The sequence below is a fragment of the Mytilus galloprovincialis genome, chromosome 7 (assembly GCF_965363235.1).
Source record: "Mytilus galloprovincialis chromosome 7, xbMytGall1.hap1.1, whole genome shotgun sequence".
Taxonomy (NCBI): domain Eukaryota; kingdom Metazoa; phylum Mollusca; class Bivalvia; order Mytilida; family Mytilidae; genus Mytilus; species Mytilus galloprovincialis.
In genome coordinates this window covers 42,720,471-42,739,176 of record NC_134844.1, presented here as the reverse complement: position 1 = coordinate 42,739,176, position 18,706 = coordinate 42,720,471, and the positions used below count along the sequence as shown (strand labels likewise).

Sequence of the window (18,706 nt, the reverse complement as noted above, 5' to 3'; positions counted from 1 at the left end):
AGCTAACAAGCAAGCTAACAAAAGATATTACCTTTGGCTACACACACTATGAAATCGGCTGTAATACATGTATAAAATTTGAACATCGATGAAGTTACTATTGCCTAAAATTTCAAATATATATACCAGTTCTAACGACCTAATTTTTGAATCTCACGAAGAGTTTCTTCTCAGATATTTTAGCATTTTTGCCCCTTTTTTTACTTATAGGAAAGGTTTTTTTTACAGATACAATGCTAATTTGATTTTTTCATAAAAGAACGTTTTTATAGAAAATTAAAATGCTATAAACAGATGCGAGAAAATATTAAGCCTGAAATGTGTTTATTACGGGATGGACTAGGCTTATACAATCATTTAACCGTTTTATTCAAAATTTAAAATAGATTTTCTTTTTAGACCAAAGGAAAGGTAAATCAACGTTTAAATACTTTGGTTCAAATGTTGTTTTTTTTATATTCTTCCTGAAGGTTTAAGCATAAGCATACTGAATTGAGAGAGAGTTGGTTACTACACTATATTCACCAACCTTGATGTTTTCATCGGTGTATTACGTTTGCAATTACGATGGCGCGCACTACCTGCGTTTTCATGCATTTAACTTTTAGAGATATATGTCTTATGTTGTTTTAAAACAAACTTAGCAAAAAGACGAAACAGCGAAAAGGCGATAATTGTGTAGTTCCTGCTAAATTGATGTGAATTTCTCATGACTATTCAGATACAGCCTACCCTCTGTCAAAAATGAGCGACATTGATACCTGTTCGAAATTTATCTTTTACATATAAATAGGTGAATTATACCAAAGAAAAAACTTAACTCACAAGTCGAATACAAACTGACAATACCATGGCAACAAAAAGAAAAACGACAAAACACAAAACACAACAGAGAGCAAATTGGAAGATGACATAAGAACATGTCAATAAACCTGTATATATTCAATATAATCACTTAGACATGCGTACACAATAAATAATAAATATAAATAGAATATTTTCAATACAACATTTAAATTTGAATGTTGAAAAGAAGTTGAGACGAGAACACCTTTGCGGTCTTCTTAAATAATCATTTCCGTTTTTGTATTTCTATGAGTCGTTGCTTGGGGGCCTTTTTATGAAGGAAATTAGAAACTGTAAAATTGTAAAATGACACATAAGATATTTTGTAATGAAGTTTATTAGGATATAATTACATGTTAATTATTTTCGCTTCACCTTTCTAAAGTGCATTCAACTCGTGTTTTATTTTAAGTTACCACATAAGGGTCATTTGTAACATTTAGCTTACATCACCCTCCTTTGTGTTATTTTCGTGCCAAGTAAGTTGTAACACAAAGTAACACATGTTTTGTGAGGTTCAGGTTTTGTTTAGTCTGTGGTTATATAGTGACAAAAATGCTCTCGTAACAGAGGCAGAATATCCATAGACCACACACTAAACACGAAAACAAATTAAAATCTAAAACTAAACAAACATCGATAAATAAGTAAGGCACGAAATATGCAACATATTCGTCGTCAGTAAAAACAAGAAATGATTTCTTACAAGAAAAGATTATATCACCATTAATCTAAAACATCAAAAATTACTAATCGAAGTATAAATTGCCAGAAGAAGAAAAAAACAGAACATAAAGTTGGTAAATTTACATCCAAACTTAACAGAAGTAGAGATATTAGTCGATATCTTTAATTGAAATATTTCAAACACTTTTATAAAATTGCCTGTTTGTTTGATGGGGACATGCTGTCATCATAGTGAAATTGAAGTTTCATCCTTTTTTACAATTTGTTCCCATGGCCAATAGATGGCCAAAAATTCTGGAAAATTATTTCAACTTGATCTTTACGTATAAATGGCTATTGAATATGTTTCCCGACATGAATGGATCTATGGCATGCAACATTTTTTTTAGGGGAATTAATGTTAGGTCAAACAAATATATATAGACAGTATTATATGGTACCATATTGACCATACATGACTTTCGGTGAATATTTTCAGTGACCAATTCTCTATATATAGTATACTAGGAGATAAAGTGCACATTATCTTTTTCTTAAGTCACTGCATTATGGGCTGTCTACAGGGCTCGATGTGTGTGTTAGGCTTCGTTTGAAAACCACATTAGAGAGTCCGAAATGTTTGATGTCTGTACAACAACTTAACTAACTTTTTGGTGGGGTTCGTGTTTCTCAGTATTTAGTTTGATGTCTGTACAACAACTTAATTAACTTTTTGTTGGGGTTATTTTTCTCAGTATTTAGTGTTCTTTGTTGTGTTTTGTGTACCGTTGTTTGCTGTTGGTCTTTTCCTTTTTCTCGATTTAATAGTTTGAGAGCAATACGACGGTTGCAACATGTGGAGCAGGATCTGCTTACCCTTCCGGAGCACGTGAGATTACCCCCAGTTTTTTGTGAATTCGTGTAGCTAAGTCTTTAGTTTTCAATGTTGTGTCGTGTGTTACCTATTAGTTGTCTGTTTTTCTCTGTCCTTTTTAGCCATGGGGTTGTCAGTTTATTTCGATCTATGAGTTTGAATGTCCCTCTGTAATCTTTCGCCTCTCTCTTAAATGTCCCTTTGGTTTTTATAGTAGTGACTAATTTAATTTGGTCTTTATTCAGACGGAGTGTTAAGTTAGTATTTGGTCAAATAGGAACATGCTATAACCAAGATTTTATTATCCTTCAAGTGATTATTACAGATAATAAATTCATATTTCAATCAAAGTATGACACATTAAAAACACAAAATACAAACATCTTATATTTGACAATTCATAGTTAAGTCCATGTTCGGCGGTAAACATGTGATTCGTGTACATTCCACTGGATTTAAGTCATAAACCCGAAACCAAATGCAAACTGCATAACGTGATGTAAGTTGGATTGTCAGATGGTGAAATTACCCTCTTAGATTCATGATTAATTTTCGTGCAATATTAAAAGTTGTTCTTTTGTTTGTATAGAACTATCGACATTTGTAAATATATCTTAAAACACCTCTTCAATAAATTTCTGAGGAATATCTTCGTATCCTTGTATGAGTCAAAGTCAATCATTTTTTGGCCATCTTATTTAAACAAAGATAGAGATAAGAAACCCATAAAACAATACATTGTACAACAAACGATATGATAAAGCGTTTCTTTCCGAAGGGGCAATTCAAAATTATTTTCAGACAGAAATTCCGGTTTGATATTGGTGTAATTGTGGCATGGATAGAAACACTATCTATAGCTATAGTTTAGAATTACTATATGTATTCTTTCTAATAAAAATTACAAGTCTTTCTAGTTGGAATTACTAGTGTTTCAATAAAAATTACTAATCTTTCTAGTTAAAATTACTAGTCTTTGTATAAAAATTCATGTCTTTCTAGTTTAGAATTAATATATGTTCTCTCTAGTTAAAACTACTAGTCTCTCTAATTAAAATTACTAGTCTTTCGAGTAAAAATTACTATTTGTCTAGTAAATATTACTATTTTACTAGTCTAAATTATTAGTTTTTTTCTAGCTAACAAATGACTACATGTATATATATATTCGTTTCATTTAAACCTACCAGTCTTTCTTGTTAAAACTACTAGTCTTTTTTGTCAAACTTCGTTTAGCAACCATCAATCATCAATCTTGTAAAAGTTACTACGTATTCTTTCAGGTTAAAATTTCTACATATTCTCTCAAGTTAGTAATACTATTCTTTCTTGTCACAGTTACCAGTTTTTCCAGTAAAAATACCAGTCTTTCTTGTTGGAACTACTAGTTTTTCTAGTAAAAAATACTAGTCTATGTAGTTTAAATTACTTGTCTATCTAGTTAAAATTACTAGTCTTTTTAGTAAAAATGTCAAGTCTTTCTAGTTTAAGATTACAATATATTCCTTCTAGTTAAAATTACTAGTCTTTCTAGTTGGAATTACTAGTCTTTCTAGTAAAAAATACTATTTTAGTGGTAAAATTTACTATTTTACTAGTTAAAATTACTATTTTACTAGTTAAAATTACTATTTTACTAGTTAAAATTACTATTTTGCTCGTCTAAATTAATAGTTTTTCTAGCTAACAAATGACTATACATATTCGTTTCAGTTAAGACTACCAGTCTTTCTTGATAAAACTACTAGTCTTTCTTGTAAAAATCCGTGAAGCATCCAACAATCAATCAATCTTGTAAAAATTACTACAGATTCTTTCGGGTTAAAATTTCTACATATTCTCCCAAATTAGTAATACTATTATTTCTTGTCAAAGTTACTAGTTTTTCCAGTAAAAATACCAGTCTTTTTTGTTGGAATTACTTGTTTTTCTAGTAAAAATTACTAGTCTATCTAGTTAAAAAGTTAAAATAACTAGTCTATCTAGTCTTTCTATTTAAAATTACTATATATTCTTTCTATCAACAATTACAAGTCTTTCTAGTTTAAAATTTCAATATAGTCTTTCTAGTAAAAATTACGAGTCTTTCTAGTTTAAAATTACAATATATTCTTTCTAGTAAAAATAACTAGTCTTTCTAGTTGAAATTACTAGTTTTTCCAGTTGGAATTATTAGTTTTTCTAGTAAAAATTACTTATCTTTCCAGTTAGAATTACTAGTCTTTCTAGTAAAAACCCGTAAAGCAACCAACAATCAATCAATCTTGTAAAAATTACTACAGATTCTCTGCATTTAGTAATTCTATTCTTTCTAGTCAAAAATACTAGTTGTTCCTGTAAAAGACACCAGTGTTTCTAGTTAGAACAACTAGTCTTTCTAGTAAAAATTTCACTCTTTCTAGTTTAAAATTACTATATTTTGTTTCTAGTTAAAATTACTAGTCTTTTTAGCAATAGTTACTAGTTTTTCAAGTTAACATTAATACATATTTCTTTCTGGTAAAAATTAGTAGTTTTTCTATTAAAAATTACTAGTCAGTCTTTGTTGTAAGTTTTACTTAATGGTTGGTAATCAGTTTACTAATTAGCAAAGAATTTCTTCAAGTGTGTAAAATTATTAATTGAAAAAAGATTTTTTTTTTCATTTTTATTATGGTAAATCAATTAATATTTGAATAAAGACACATGTAGGTAAGAAGAGCACAGTTGGTTCCCTTAGGAATATACAGTGCACGGTCTGTTGAAAAACATCTATCAAACTTATCAAATGAGTAAAAATCAATTAAGCATCCTAACAAATTGACAGTTCTTATCACTTATTTTACACAGAGCCTTTTCTTACAATGTATTATTTTATACATTATCTGGAAACAGGATATTTCCATGAACTACGTTGGCAATTTTCACGAAACAAAAGGACTGACGTTTTTTTTTACTCTGTTTCTAGATTAGTGACAAGGAGCGTATGTGTAAAAAGTGCAGAGCATTTTAAAATTTGGGATCATCTTTACTCTTTACAATGGAATGTATTTTATCCCTCTCTGTTTTATTTTTTCTTGGTCGAAATGCTGATGAAGCAGCTACCTTACTGTCTCAATGGAAGCTTTGACATTGTTATGTATCCGTTTAATTATTAAGCTATGTAGGCTTTGTTTATATGTGTTGACAATATAATCAGTCAAGAAAAACCAAATACAACAATAATATTATATATTACCCACGGGCAAAGTAGCATATCTAAATTGCGTTTATTCAAGGTTGAAAACTTCAAAAACGCTCGAATTCTGTGTTATAACATCTCATAAAGGAGGGGCTGCTATACCAGAAAACTATATATTCAGTTTTGACCGTTACTGTTGCTAAATTGTGATATTTTCCAGTCTAAGCGTGTACGTATTCCCCCTTTTAATCCAGCGAAAGCAGTCTCGGAGACAGGCATGTTATAATATTTATATTCATCTTTGGTTTGTCAGATGGGTGGTAAGCAAGTTAGCCTTCGAATATAGGCGTAAGCATTTTAACTTTGGCACATTTCATCCCGAATTAAAGATTTTAGTAGTAATTATAAAAATCCTTGATATACTAAACAAATGTCAAATGATAAATTTTGGAACCCCAACATAAAAGTGATTTGATGTAATGTTTAACTCGATATGACAGGAAACATTATCAATTTAGTTAGATGTTAACTTTTGTTTTATCAGATTGAACAGCACGCTTTCCGACTAGAAAAGATTGAACAAACATTAACAAGACAAGACAGTGAAAACCCTGTCTTCTTTGTAAAAATTGCTCTTGGTAAAATATATTTCCTTTTTTCAAGGAAGAATCTAGTTTGTAGACTTTGTGAAGTAATTAAATTTACTACACGCACAAAAAATGACACATTTGTGTAATACATAAGTGGACTAATAGACTTAACGCAAGGTGTATTATAATATTCATTAAAAGTTATTCAGCTATGAAGTCAGTCATTGGAATGCATTGTTAAATAACCAATAGCATATGATATATTTAAAGAACTTGACAGGTGAAAAACTCCAAGAGTTGCCTCCCATAGAGAGGTATATTCCCACGTGATATACTGGTAAAACATTTGAGTGACAGCAAGAAAGATGAGATCTGAAAGATGGGGATAAAAAATATCAATAAGTTTGGAATTACGTGAAAATATGAGTTGACAGTGACCCAAAGAAGAAATTAAGTGTATATATTAGCTGTTTGTGAAGTTCGGAGAATTTATTTAACCTGTTTCATTCAAAATGTCGTGGAAATTAACAAACGTATATTCTGTAATAGTGGCAACTGGAATATTTCTTATGTTTCAAAAGGTGCACTCGAATCAAAGAGTCCAAACATATTATCTATACTGGAACCAAACAAACTCTCTGTGAGTACTTGATTTTTATATTTTGATGTATGATGTTTATTAGAAATAGAAAGTAATGGTTATATACTTACTTGTCTACTTTTATTCTGCTGTATATTTTTTGCTTGTACCCCAACATATCAAGGGACAAAAAAGTAACTAGATGTCACATATCTCGAAAATAAAAGACAGATTTTAAACGCATGCAAGGTGTGCCATTTATATTTTTATTTATGTCAGTTCTACTAAAATGTTGAAAGCTTTAGTTTATATTAAATGGTAGTTTACCTTGGTTTTGATAGAGATAAAATCTGTATTATACACATGAATAAACAGAAAACATAAAACTATTTTCAACCAAAAAGTTTTGAATTTCTTATACTTTTAAAAAATCTTGGCTTTCACATTGACTTTGATTTCAAAGTCTGAAAATTTAGAATAAATTAACATATTCAAATTTATTTCATATCATAATTATATTAAATTGTTAATTAAATTAAATTGTTAGTTAAATTAAATTGAATTGTTAATTGGAATTTTTAATAAAACAATTTTAAAAAGGTGCGTGTAAAAAATATCTCTGAATTAAATTTATTATTATTTATGGATATTAATCATATTCTTATATAACCTTTAAAAGGTGTTAAAATTTTTCAATTTACCATTTTATGAATTGGACACTTATTTGTAATTATTCATCATTTGAAATTATGGAGCAAAATCAAGTGAATTTATTGGCTATAATCCAGTTATGTAATATAAAATAGATTAATTATTTAGTAAGAATTAAATTGTTTACCAATCTGGAATCATTTGTTTACCTTAAGCTGATTTTAGATGTCTGGAAAATGTTTTGTAATTAAGATAAAAGAAAATTACAGAAAAACTTCAGGAAATTGCCACTTTATACATTGTTCTGTGATGTTTTCTGTTTCTTTGAAAAAAGTTCCCACAGAATGCAGCGTATTATTGATCATTTCTAAAAATATATTATATATGATTATTATGATTGCTGCGCTGACATTTGGCAGATACAAGTCAAAACACTTTGTCATAGTTCAATGTGCCACAACCCTGTAGTGAAGTTAATTTCAAACAAAACAATGCTGTACTAGACACTGCTGGGTGTTAAAAGTTAATTTTCATGTTTTAATGGACAATTATTGATATAATACATGGTCAAATGTGTCAAACATATGCTTATCGCTGCTGCATGTTCATTTTTTTGAGTACTGTTATATATTTGTCTGTTTGTCTTTTTCTTTTTTAGCTATGGTGTTGTCACTTTATTTTTGATTTATGAAGTTTGAATGTACCTCTGGTATCTTTTCCCCCTCTTTTAGATCATGACTGAAAAAATGCTTTGTTGGTGCAGCAAAGTTTGATATATGGGACAAAATGGATATTAAGAGGGTAGAAATACGATATGTGTAACAAATACATCAGTGCAGCTAAGTTGGATGCTGTGTGATCTGATAATATAAGGGACAGTTAATAATTCACAAAATTTGAATTAAGCAGGGTAGAAATAAGATATATGTGTCAACAAATGTATAAGCATGTTTGGTAGATCAAATACCTGTAATTTAACCAGTTATAACACATTATCAATCTTTGTCTTACTTAACAGGTGTTAAATGTTAGATTGAAGTCAACTTAAACAGCTGGACATATTTGTTTTTTTACAATAAAACTTCCTGATCATAAAAAAAAATGTCAGTAGAACATATAAGATTGATCTAGATTAAAGTTTTTTTTTAAATTATATATGTAAGAGTTTTCTGTAGCGTCATTACTTTTTTTTTTAAGATTGGATTTGTTTGAATGTTATAAATTCTTGTGGTCTATTCTTAATTTTTGAAAATTAAATCATGGTCATGTTGTTGGCTTCCTGTAATATTGGTTATACGCCTTCATATCTTCCAAATTTATTATGTATAGCTGACTTATGTTAATTTTTTTTTTGAAAACTTTTACACATATTTTTTTAGATTGTTGCTTACATTAATTCTTAAGCAAAATCAGGGGAGACAATTGTAGTGAATTTTACTGCAGATTTGTCTGTTTTACCTTTCATCATGAAAAAGATAATTATGTGTACTGCATATTGTTCCAGAAAAAATCCAGGGCCCTCTTAACTCCTTGTTGACTAATATCTAGACATTTGATATATACAAACATTGTAATGGATAATTATACCAAGGTCAGTTACTAATTTTAGGTTGCTGTCTAATAGAAATGAATTTTCCCAATCTAATGTGTATGTGAAAATGCGTCCTTAAAACCAAATGGTACTTATAAAAGATAATATACAGACTCTCCTGTATTTAAAAAACTAAATTTTGAATGCCCCTCCTTTTTACTGATTTTCACAAAAAAAAAGAATTAACTATGATAAATAATATATGATTTAGATTTTAGTGACTAATTTATCGTAAAAACCTCACAACTAGAAAATAAATTCAACATTTTTTGTCAAAATAGAAATGTACATGAAACACAGTTAAGGGTTCCCTAATGGCTCATCATCATGTATAATAGAAAGAAAGATTAATATTTTTTTGCAGTTTATTAGCCATTATAAATTAATGATGTTAAGATACATGTTAACGTTAACTAACGTTAGTTGGTGACAACTTGCAACATGTAACATCAAAAACCACAGAAACATGCTGACGAAATGAAATGAATTATTTTATGACTTCATAAATCAATTTCACCTGAAAGGTACGCTATTACATATTCTAAAACTCTTTGTTTTAAATATAAAGAATCAATTAAATATTATAATTTTGCATAATTATGGCGATAAAGCAATGTTTACATAATGTTCACAAGTAAATAGATACAAGATTTTTCCCCTTTTGAAATAGAAACTTTTGGAATTTTAAAAGCTAATTTTCTTGTGTATTAGATGTTTGGCCAGACATATAAAATAAAGTGTATTTGATGATAGGGTTTAAGACAGCTATTTAAGTATTTGTAAACATGGACCAAAGATAATCAACTATGTATTCACTAACTTAAGTCCATTAAAAAATTTAAATGTTCATTTCATGATATTTGATACAGAGCAAAATCAACAATATAATGTATTATATATACTGCCCTGAATCACTTGACTACATGTACTGACCACTCAGAGACTGACCAGCACTCGAATAATAATAATCATATTATCATAGATAAATAACATACCATACATATATATATATACATATATATATATAAATGAGTCTAAATTGAAAACTACGTTCAAACCTATGATTGCGTTGGATAAAAACCGCAATTTTTATACGTGTGCATGTAAAACAAATTTCGTTGTAGAAGGGTCTAAAAACAGCACAAACAACATTTTCCAAAAGACCAAAAAAGTGAAAAAGTATATTTAAACAAAACGCATTTGACTATATATATATGCATATTCTTACCTTTATATTGCAAGAACCAAAATAATGTTCATACAAAAATAAAGTAAAGGGTATTAGGTACATGTAGGAATGAAATGACAAATGCCAGAAAAAAATTATCAAAGGAATCAAAAGATGACAAAAACTAAAAGAGGAAAATGACCAGAAAATTTAAATAAGTAATTTATAATTTTGATGTTTTTGATCTTGCTCCATGGATGGTTTTACTATGCAAATAGTTCAAAATGTTCAGAGATGTCTCATAATGGATTAAATAAACTTTATTTCATTTCTTGCAAAAAAACATAAATTTATCAGTAATTTTATGTTTTTTGCTAGATCATTTGAACGAATGTATCATTTCTTTGTTACTAGACTGTTTAATAATGAAAGGACATCTATCATTCATAACGAATTATAGTAAATTACACGCTATAATCTGTTTGTTTATGAGAAAAAATATCATTCAAGAGAGTTGTTCATGAAAATATTTAAATCGTGAGGTGTGCAATCATCACTTTTGTGGGGATAGTTTGGACGATCATGTTAGCAAGTTTACTGTTATATCAGAATAAAACGTTAAAATATTAAACTGTTTTAAACTGTTTATAATGCAGAGTAAATATTTTAAGAAACTACATTTATTCTAACAGTAAAAGGTCACTAATCTCACATTTAATCCTCTGAAATTGTTAAGCTTCTTTAATGGTATTGTACCATATCATAATCCTGTTTTGGTTAAAAAAGAATATATTTGTCACTTTGGCGTTGTCAGTTTGTTCTTTCTTCAATGGGGTTTAATGATATTGTTTGGGTTAGATATATTTTTTGCTTGAGGGAAACTTTGAGACGGAAATAGTGCAATGTTTTATCATGCCTAATATATCAAGTGAATGTTTTTTTAAATTTTGACATTCGAACAAAGAAAAAATCAGTTTGACCGAAAAAATTGATAAGGACAAAATTGTGCTCATGACTTACCTAAGGTCACTTACTTTTAGGATGTTATTGTGTTTAAAAAAAAAACATTTCTGAAAATACATTCATGTGATATGAAGGGGAAAATCCATACTTTTTGAAAAAAGAGGGGGGGGGGGCATTGAAATGTCTGTTACATGGTAAAAAAAATGGTGAGAATTTAGCGAGCACTTGTTTTTGATAAATTTTCCCAAAAATAAGATATATTTTCAGTAGATAAAAGAAGGACTAATCTATGCCCCCCTCATAAGTCTGTTACAAACATGCATTTTGTAAACAGATTTATTATTGTATTTAGGGGGGCTTTTTCACAGTATTATTTTATATTTTTCTCCATTTTATAAAATTGCCATTACAATTATATTCCCTAGCTATCTAATACATGTTTTTTATGAAGATTTGATATGTTCAAGATGTATTTATAGTAAATTATATATTATGTATACTTCATAGATCTATATTGAAGTTGTTATGATTATATTTTTTGTAATCTTCAAAAATTATCTTTTCTCAGCATCATTAACATGTAAAGTGTCTATTAATTTTGATGAGATTTGATTTTAGTGATTGTGTGAATGAGAACTTGTGAAACAGTATTGGAAGCTGAAGTATTTCCTATTATTAAGCAATTATATGTAGTACGTTTTCCTTTGAATTATATTATAGTAAACAAGTATAATGCCTAATTGTCACCATTATGAGTTTTATCACATGTGATGCTGTATAACAGAAGTTGTTTTTCTGTGAAGTGATAAGGTTTACAGAGGATTTAGCTCCTTTCAAGAGATCCTAATTTTGATATACAGTTCCAAAGTGAGGTGTAGTAAAAACAAGGATGTAGAATCGTCAAAATATATTTTTGATAAAATCTCTAACCTTGACCATCAGATTGGAAATCCATAAACTTGAATTGGCACATGCATTTTGAACATGGACACCTTTGTTTTACTTTTTTTTGTGTTTACAACTTTTATTTCATTATTATCCATGATTCACTTAATTTTCAATTTTTAAATACTCTACTCTTTCTTAATTTTTTTAGGTGTGTTTGTCATATTATATGTTCTCATGTCTATATTTAACCTTGAAATAAAATCATACAAAACTAAATTCAACAGGGATTCCCTTGCAAATCAACAATTGGTAGGATTTTTCCAAAGTAAAAAAATTTACATTTTGTTTAACTAACAAGAAGGCACGTACAACGGAATACATGTACATGTATATCAGTATTTCTTGTATTTGATGAGTTGAGTGGACTGGTTGACAGGCTTTTGTCTGACTGGACAGTTCTTTAATTAATATGACAAATTCTGAATCATAATTATTCCGAAATAATACTTAGTATATCACATGATATTAAATAAATAAATGTGTCATTTTAATGAAGGATCGTAATGATTGTACACCGGTATATGTGATACAGCTTTAATTTTTTCTTACAGATGTTATCGATTTGTGATTGAGCTTGAAGTAAAACTATAATTTTTATTGATGATTAAAAAAAAAGCTGAGATAGAAAAAGGTATCTTCAAATGCATATGACACGTCATTTCAGTCTATTTATAAACTAGCGAAAAAAGTGAATTAGATGAATAAATGTTACTTTAATTGCTGAAACTAAATCTTGTGCTGTTATTATGAAAATTTATGGCTTGCTGGGTTGAGATGTTGGTTTTATTTTCTTCTTTCTGTTGTTTCTCTATTTCTCCTAATTGTTTTCTGACTTTCTGATCCATGATAATGGTTATCATACAAAACATTTTTGATCTGAATGTTCATTGTCTATTTTTTCCAATCTGAAGGCAGAAAATTTCCTCCATTAATTACTTTACACATTACCTATTGAACTACCTGAGATTGCAATGGAATCGTACAATTAATTTCATTTAGTCAACCTTAAGATGACTATTAATCTTATTTAGAATTAGATACAGTCTTTAATTATAGTGCAGTTTTGCCACATGTACCAACAATGTTTCCAAATTGGTTGCCATGGCATCTGAAATTTCCCTTAATGGTTTTGCTGATTTGATGGTGACCACAACAGAATATTAGTTTTATACCTGATATTTAAGAATTGCCTTCTGATGTATATTTTACAACAGCACATATTAGAGATGCAGGTCCCGGATTTTGAAAAAGGGGGATGGGGTTGCACAAATTAGTCAATGTAAGTACTGGAACAAATTATTAGTCTATGCATACATATATATATATATATATATATATATATGTAGCTGGCCCCCTCGCCCCCTTGCCCTGCCTCTAAAAAACTGATACATGAAGTTACTTGGAAAAGGTAACAATGAAATACTTGGAAAGGGTAACAATAAATCTTTTGGAAAATATTAATCCAATAATCTTGGGTGATCTAGGGTTGTAGGAAATGGCTATATGATGGTAAAATATTGGTGATCTTAATTGCATGCATTATATTGAAAATAATCTTCCACTAAGATTTTTGATGTTAAACATTTTATCAGAAAACTTTAAAGAAGACTCCGAAGCCAATTGGGGAATATTTAAGATAAATTACTCAAGTTCTCAGTCTTCAGAGAACACCTACTTTAACCAAACAAAGAATTGTAAGAAAGAAAAGAAAGATTCTGGGACTGATATTGTGTCACTAAAAAATTTGAATATTTATGAAAAGAGAAAAAAGGTATTTATATCAAATATCTCCCCGTCAGTCATCATTTATATATAATTACTGATGAAATATGAAGGTTTCGTAAATAGATAACAGCTAGCAGCTAGGCAATTACTCCTATAATAAGATGTTATAACCTGTAATAGAATTTAAAATGAAAACATTGTAACAGGAATTTAACTCTTTGTTATTTTAATGCAGACTGTTTTGGGTGGATTTTCACTGTTTATAATTTCACACCAACAGTGATTTGAACGATAATGAGATGATAGGTTAAAATGTAATACGACCATTTTCTGTACCTTACAAAATCTTTGCACTCTAATTTCCATAAAATTGATGACTTTATTTAAATATTTTGGGTGGTGCTATCTAAGATTAAAGAATTATTCAATGCATTGCATCATCATCGTTAGAATGGTGTTTCTACTAATCTATGGACAAAGAATGATATATAATGTATGCTTGTTTTCCCATTATTATTTTTTTAAACAGTATTTAATTTTAACATTTAATTACTACATAAAAGTGATTGTACTTGAATAGTTTCCTCTGACAAAGTGTTGTAAAATATTGTTTGTGGACAACAAATATCAAGTGCTTGACTGCGAAGCTGGGTACAAAATGTAGGATGGTTGATATTTAGCAGGTTTTAACCATGGGATTGTTTGGTTTCCACGATTAAAAGTGTTCTGGATTAAGTGGATTAGTTGTCCACTGATATCCACACAGTTTTGTAAGAGAATACATGTAATAAACTTATTGCTGGATCATAGCTGATTAATCTTCTGATAAAATAAAAATGTATTAGATACAATTTTTTTCACATTTGTAATTTTTAACTTTTAATAGTTCTACAGCAATTGAATTTTGTGTTTGAGACAATTTAGATTGTGTGAATAGCTTTTAAGCAATTACGGAAAAAAATCTGTTGCTTTTGAGTATTTGATGTCAAGTAGCAACGATCTGAATACTGTGATACTTCTTGATTAAATGTTTGTACTAGAGGACTACATGGTTCTAACTTCTTGTACCTCAATACAGACCTATTAGAATAATTGAATAGCTTCAATCGATTCCTACCAAATATCATTGTACAGACTCCTTTACACAAACTATAAGCTGACAAAGTGACCATGGCTTTATTTGACGTGACCATATATCATGGCCTCCATTGACTATTAGTTGTGTGTTTTACCCTGCAGTTTTGTCATAATCCAAATAGATTTAGAAAATGTTCACTTTTTCCAATGACCACTAAATACATTAGATGAATGATTTTATAGATTATTAGTTCAGATTGCTATTAATTTGATTATAAAAGCCATATAGATGCTATTCACTTTGTTTTTGTTGACCATCATCGCACTTGCTTATTTCATGGTTTTGGGTTTCATGAATTCCATTGTGGAATGAATTAGTAATATTTTAATCTCTGTCAATATTTATATTTCGGTTGATATTCTGATGACTGATTTTTTTACGACATCTTATTTTATGGCTACGAAATTGATTTGAACATCCAGTGTAAAATTTTATTACCAAATTTATGAGCTGGCAAACAAATACATTCAGGGTATGAAAATGGAAAAAAATCTTGACTTTAAAACACTTTTATTTGAAAGAAAGTGGATTGTATTTTGAGAAATATTTTAATGGCTTGTAAATACTGCAAGTGCAGATAGATATGTACTTAAAATCGTAACAAAGTGACTCGAAAAAAACAATTAAAAAATTAAACCTCAAGTACCAGCTAGATCCTTATTGACCCTCCTTTTTAACGATCAGTGAATTTCTACCTATGCATGTTATGCATGCGGAATGCAATGTCTCCCCTAGCACAGAATTACTAATGAATTTTGCATTACTGCTTTAATGACAATTGTTTACATCACTTTGTACCTTTATTTGGTGTCATGTCGTAAATCCCGCTGCCATTTCAAATGACTTTACGAGCGGAAAATGTAATCGGGTACATTAAACTTGATAAACTCTAAAATCACCGATCCATTCCATATTTAAAAGAGCAGAAAAAATGGTGGATGTTAGATAATTATTTTTAAGCGTTATATTTTATAGGATTATTATAAATTAAACCAGTTGATTTTTACATTTATTTATTCATATTTAATTTATCCTTTTATGTTCCCAATAATTTATTGAAAAAATCATTAGATTGACTATTGAGTCTTTTGATCTGAAAAAAATTACTTGACAGATCAAAATCAAACTTGGTTTGATGTTTCTTCAGATCACAGCAGGACTAGAACAGTATTTCTATAGTTCTGCCTTGTATACATTCAACCTTGATAATATTTTTTACTCAAATGGAAGAAAAGTCGACCTAACCAATTACTATATGTGTGAGGTTCTTAGATATGAAAAATTTACAAGTAGCCTTTTAAGGAACATCCAGAGATAGGAAATTAGAATATTTATCAACAAAAGGTGTCGGTACAATCTTTTTTTGAATATTAAAGTTACTTGATGAAAGAAAAGTCAATATTTATTCTGTTTCACATCTATTGTAGGTAGAAGATTTGACTTTCTGTTTGTTATCAATATTTGTTGCACCTTATTGCATTTTAATCCTGAGTATTGATAAACTTTCAATTTATTTTCTGAAATAAAAAATGAATCTTAAAACTTTGGCATATAGATTGATCATGAACTAAGGAAGATTGTTGGATATTTTTTTTTAATCAAAGTAATATTATGTCTGTAAAAAACCTCTGCATTTCTGAAAGAAAATAGGATGAGTTTAAAACAGATTTATTTTACTATTGTGATCAATAACTTCTTAAAATGCTGTGTATGTTTTGAGCAAGGAAGTCCCATTATGAACAAGAAAACTGTTGATCAGAAAGATTAATTACCCAAAGTAATAAGGTTTTAAAATTCTTCTTGAAACATATAGAAACTTTAGAAAAAGAATGTTTTTGGAGTAGTAGAAGGTATAATAACTTTGACATTTTAATTAAATTTTAAATCTTTTCTGCAGCTTCAATTACCACTGGGTTTATGTTCTCTGTCATTGCAAAATCTCCTCAGCTTGCCAATGATATACATGTACCACTTTAAACAAAAACCATTTTAAAGTTTTATGTAGTTTATAGGCTTGATCACAATGCTACGAAATTGAACTATTTAATATATTACCATTTCACACCCTTCTTTCTTCTTTCTTTTTTTAAATTGGCCTAATAAAATCTTTAAAAATATTGAATAGGAAAAGATAGACAAGTGGTTTGCTGGGTTTAAAAATAACTTTAATTGTGTGCATCAACAACTAATTAAGACGTTATGGGCTTTGCTCATTGTTGAAGGTCGATACTAGTGACCTATAGTCTTGGTCTTGATAAGTTGTTAATTTCTGTGTTGTTGTTCCTCTTTGGGAGCTTTCATTGGCAATCATACATTATCTTCTTTTTTGTATGTCTATTATAAGTTGACCATCATGTTACATTACTGAAACATGCAACATAATAATAATTTCTTCTGAAAAAAGGGAAATGCTTTTATAAACTCATATAAAATCCACCAGGTGAAGAATATTTTTTATAGGATTTGCAAAAAACTAAACATACATAATTGAATTCTGTGAAAAAGAACAAGTCATTAGTCTGACACAATGAAACATTGGCCTTGTTGAAAAAAAAACCAAATTGTTCAATAACTGTCTTGGTTCTTCAGTGATAGAAGTCTGACTTCCAAGTAGATAAATTGACATCATCCATGTAATGTAAAGTTCAGCATGTAACATCCATGTTGTCATGTTCTGTCTGAGTATGATCTAATAATTAAAACATTTTTAGAATTAGTTGGACTGTGAGAGAACATAACTGGCAGGTTTCAAATCTCACAAGATCAATGTTGTATTTTTTCTGTCTGGGCAGTGACTTTTATCATTTATTGTATTGTAGGAGTAGGATTAATAATGACATTGATGATGAAGCTTGAATCTCCTTTGGTTCAATATGTTTAAACCAGTTATTTCTGATTTATTTGAAAGTCACATTGGCACAAAATAATTCTTTAGCTACAAAAAGTATAAATAAGTTATTTTTCTGTGACAATTGCTAATAGTCCATTTTCATATTACCAAATTTTGACTCTAACCCGTTCTATAATTTTTCGACAAGTTACCTTAATCAGTCTTTGGTATAGGACAGTAAAGGTTACTGTTTTCTGATTATGTTTTAGTCATTTATAGTATTAAGCATTAAACCTTTAACTTTCCACATACCAATTAAATTTGGAATTTACTTCTTTACTTTGCTCTTATTTAACTGAGTACCAGAATGTCCTACTACAGAGAAGTAACTGGTAACAATACCTGAGGAAAAAATATTAATTCCGGAGAATGACTTTTTTAAACTTGACATTACAGCTAGGATTTTTTGTTTTGGGGTTTAGGAATTTAAATCAGTATATTTTTGCATGACAGGTCACTCACTGTCTGCTTTCTCCATCAATTCAAACTGACCATGACCTAAATATAAATTGACAAGATAACTATACTGCCTATTCAAAGTTGTGAAATGATAAATTTAAGCTTTTTATTGTTGTTGTTGTTGTTATTGGTTGTTTATTATCCAATATTTACATTAGTATTTTATGTAAAATAAGTTTATATGTTCTTGTATATCAGATAATACACAATAGGCCCCAGCTGTGAACAACCCATAAAATTACATCTAATAGAATAAACTGATTTAAATTATCTCCCTTTGAAATTAAACCCTGATCATTTTTTAGTGAGAGAAATAAGCATGTAACTTGATACACTGAGCGATATCTCACAGAGAAAATTTCCTCTTTCAAAGATTTCATCTGTTTAATTTCATTTTAATCATAATTTTTACATCAGAATTGAATAAATTTATACATAAATTACAAGCATTGACATA

General features: G+C 28.9%; 1 protein-coding gene across 1 annotated transcript in view; it reads left to right on the top strand.

Moving 5' to 3' along the window:
- Nucleotides 1-6,461: 6,461 nt before the first annotated feature.
- LOC143083038 (ephrin-4-like) overlaps nucleotides 6,462-18,706 on the top strand; it is a 133,730-nt gene continuing 121,485 nt past the window's right edge. Inside the window, exon 1 of the mRNA XM_076259168.1 lies at nucleotides 6,462-6,776. Within this exon, the coding sequence (XP_076115283.1) occupies nucleotides 6,649-6,776 (128 nt within the window). The 5' untranslated portion in view covers nucleotides 6,462-6,648. The remainder of the gene's footprint in view (nucleotides 6,777-18,706) is intronic.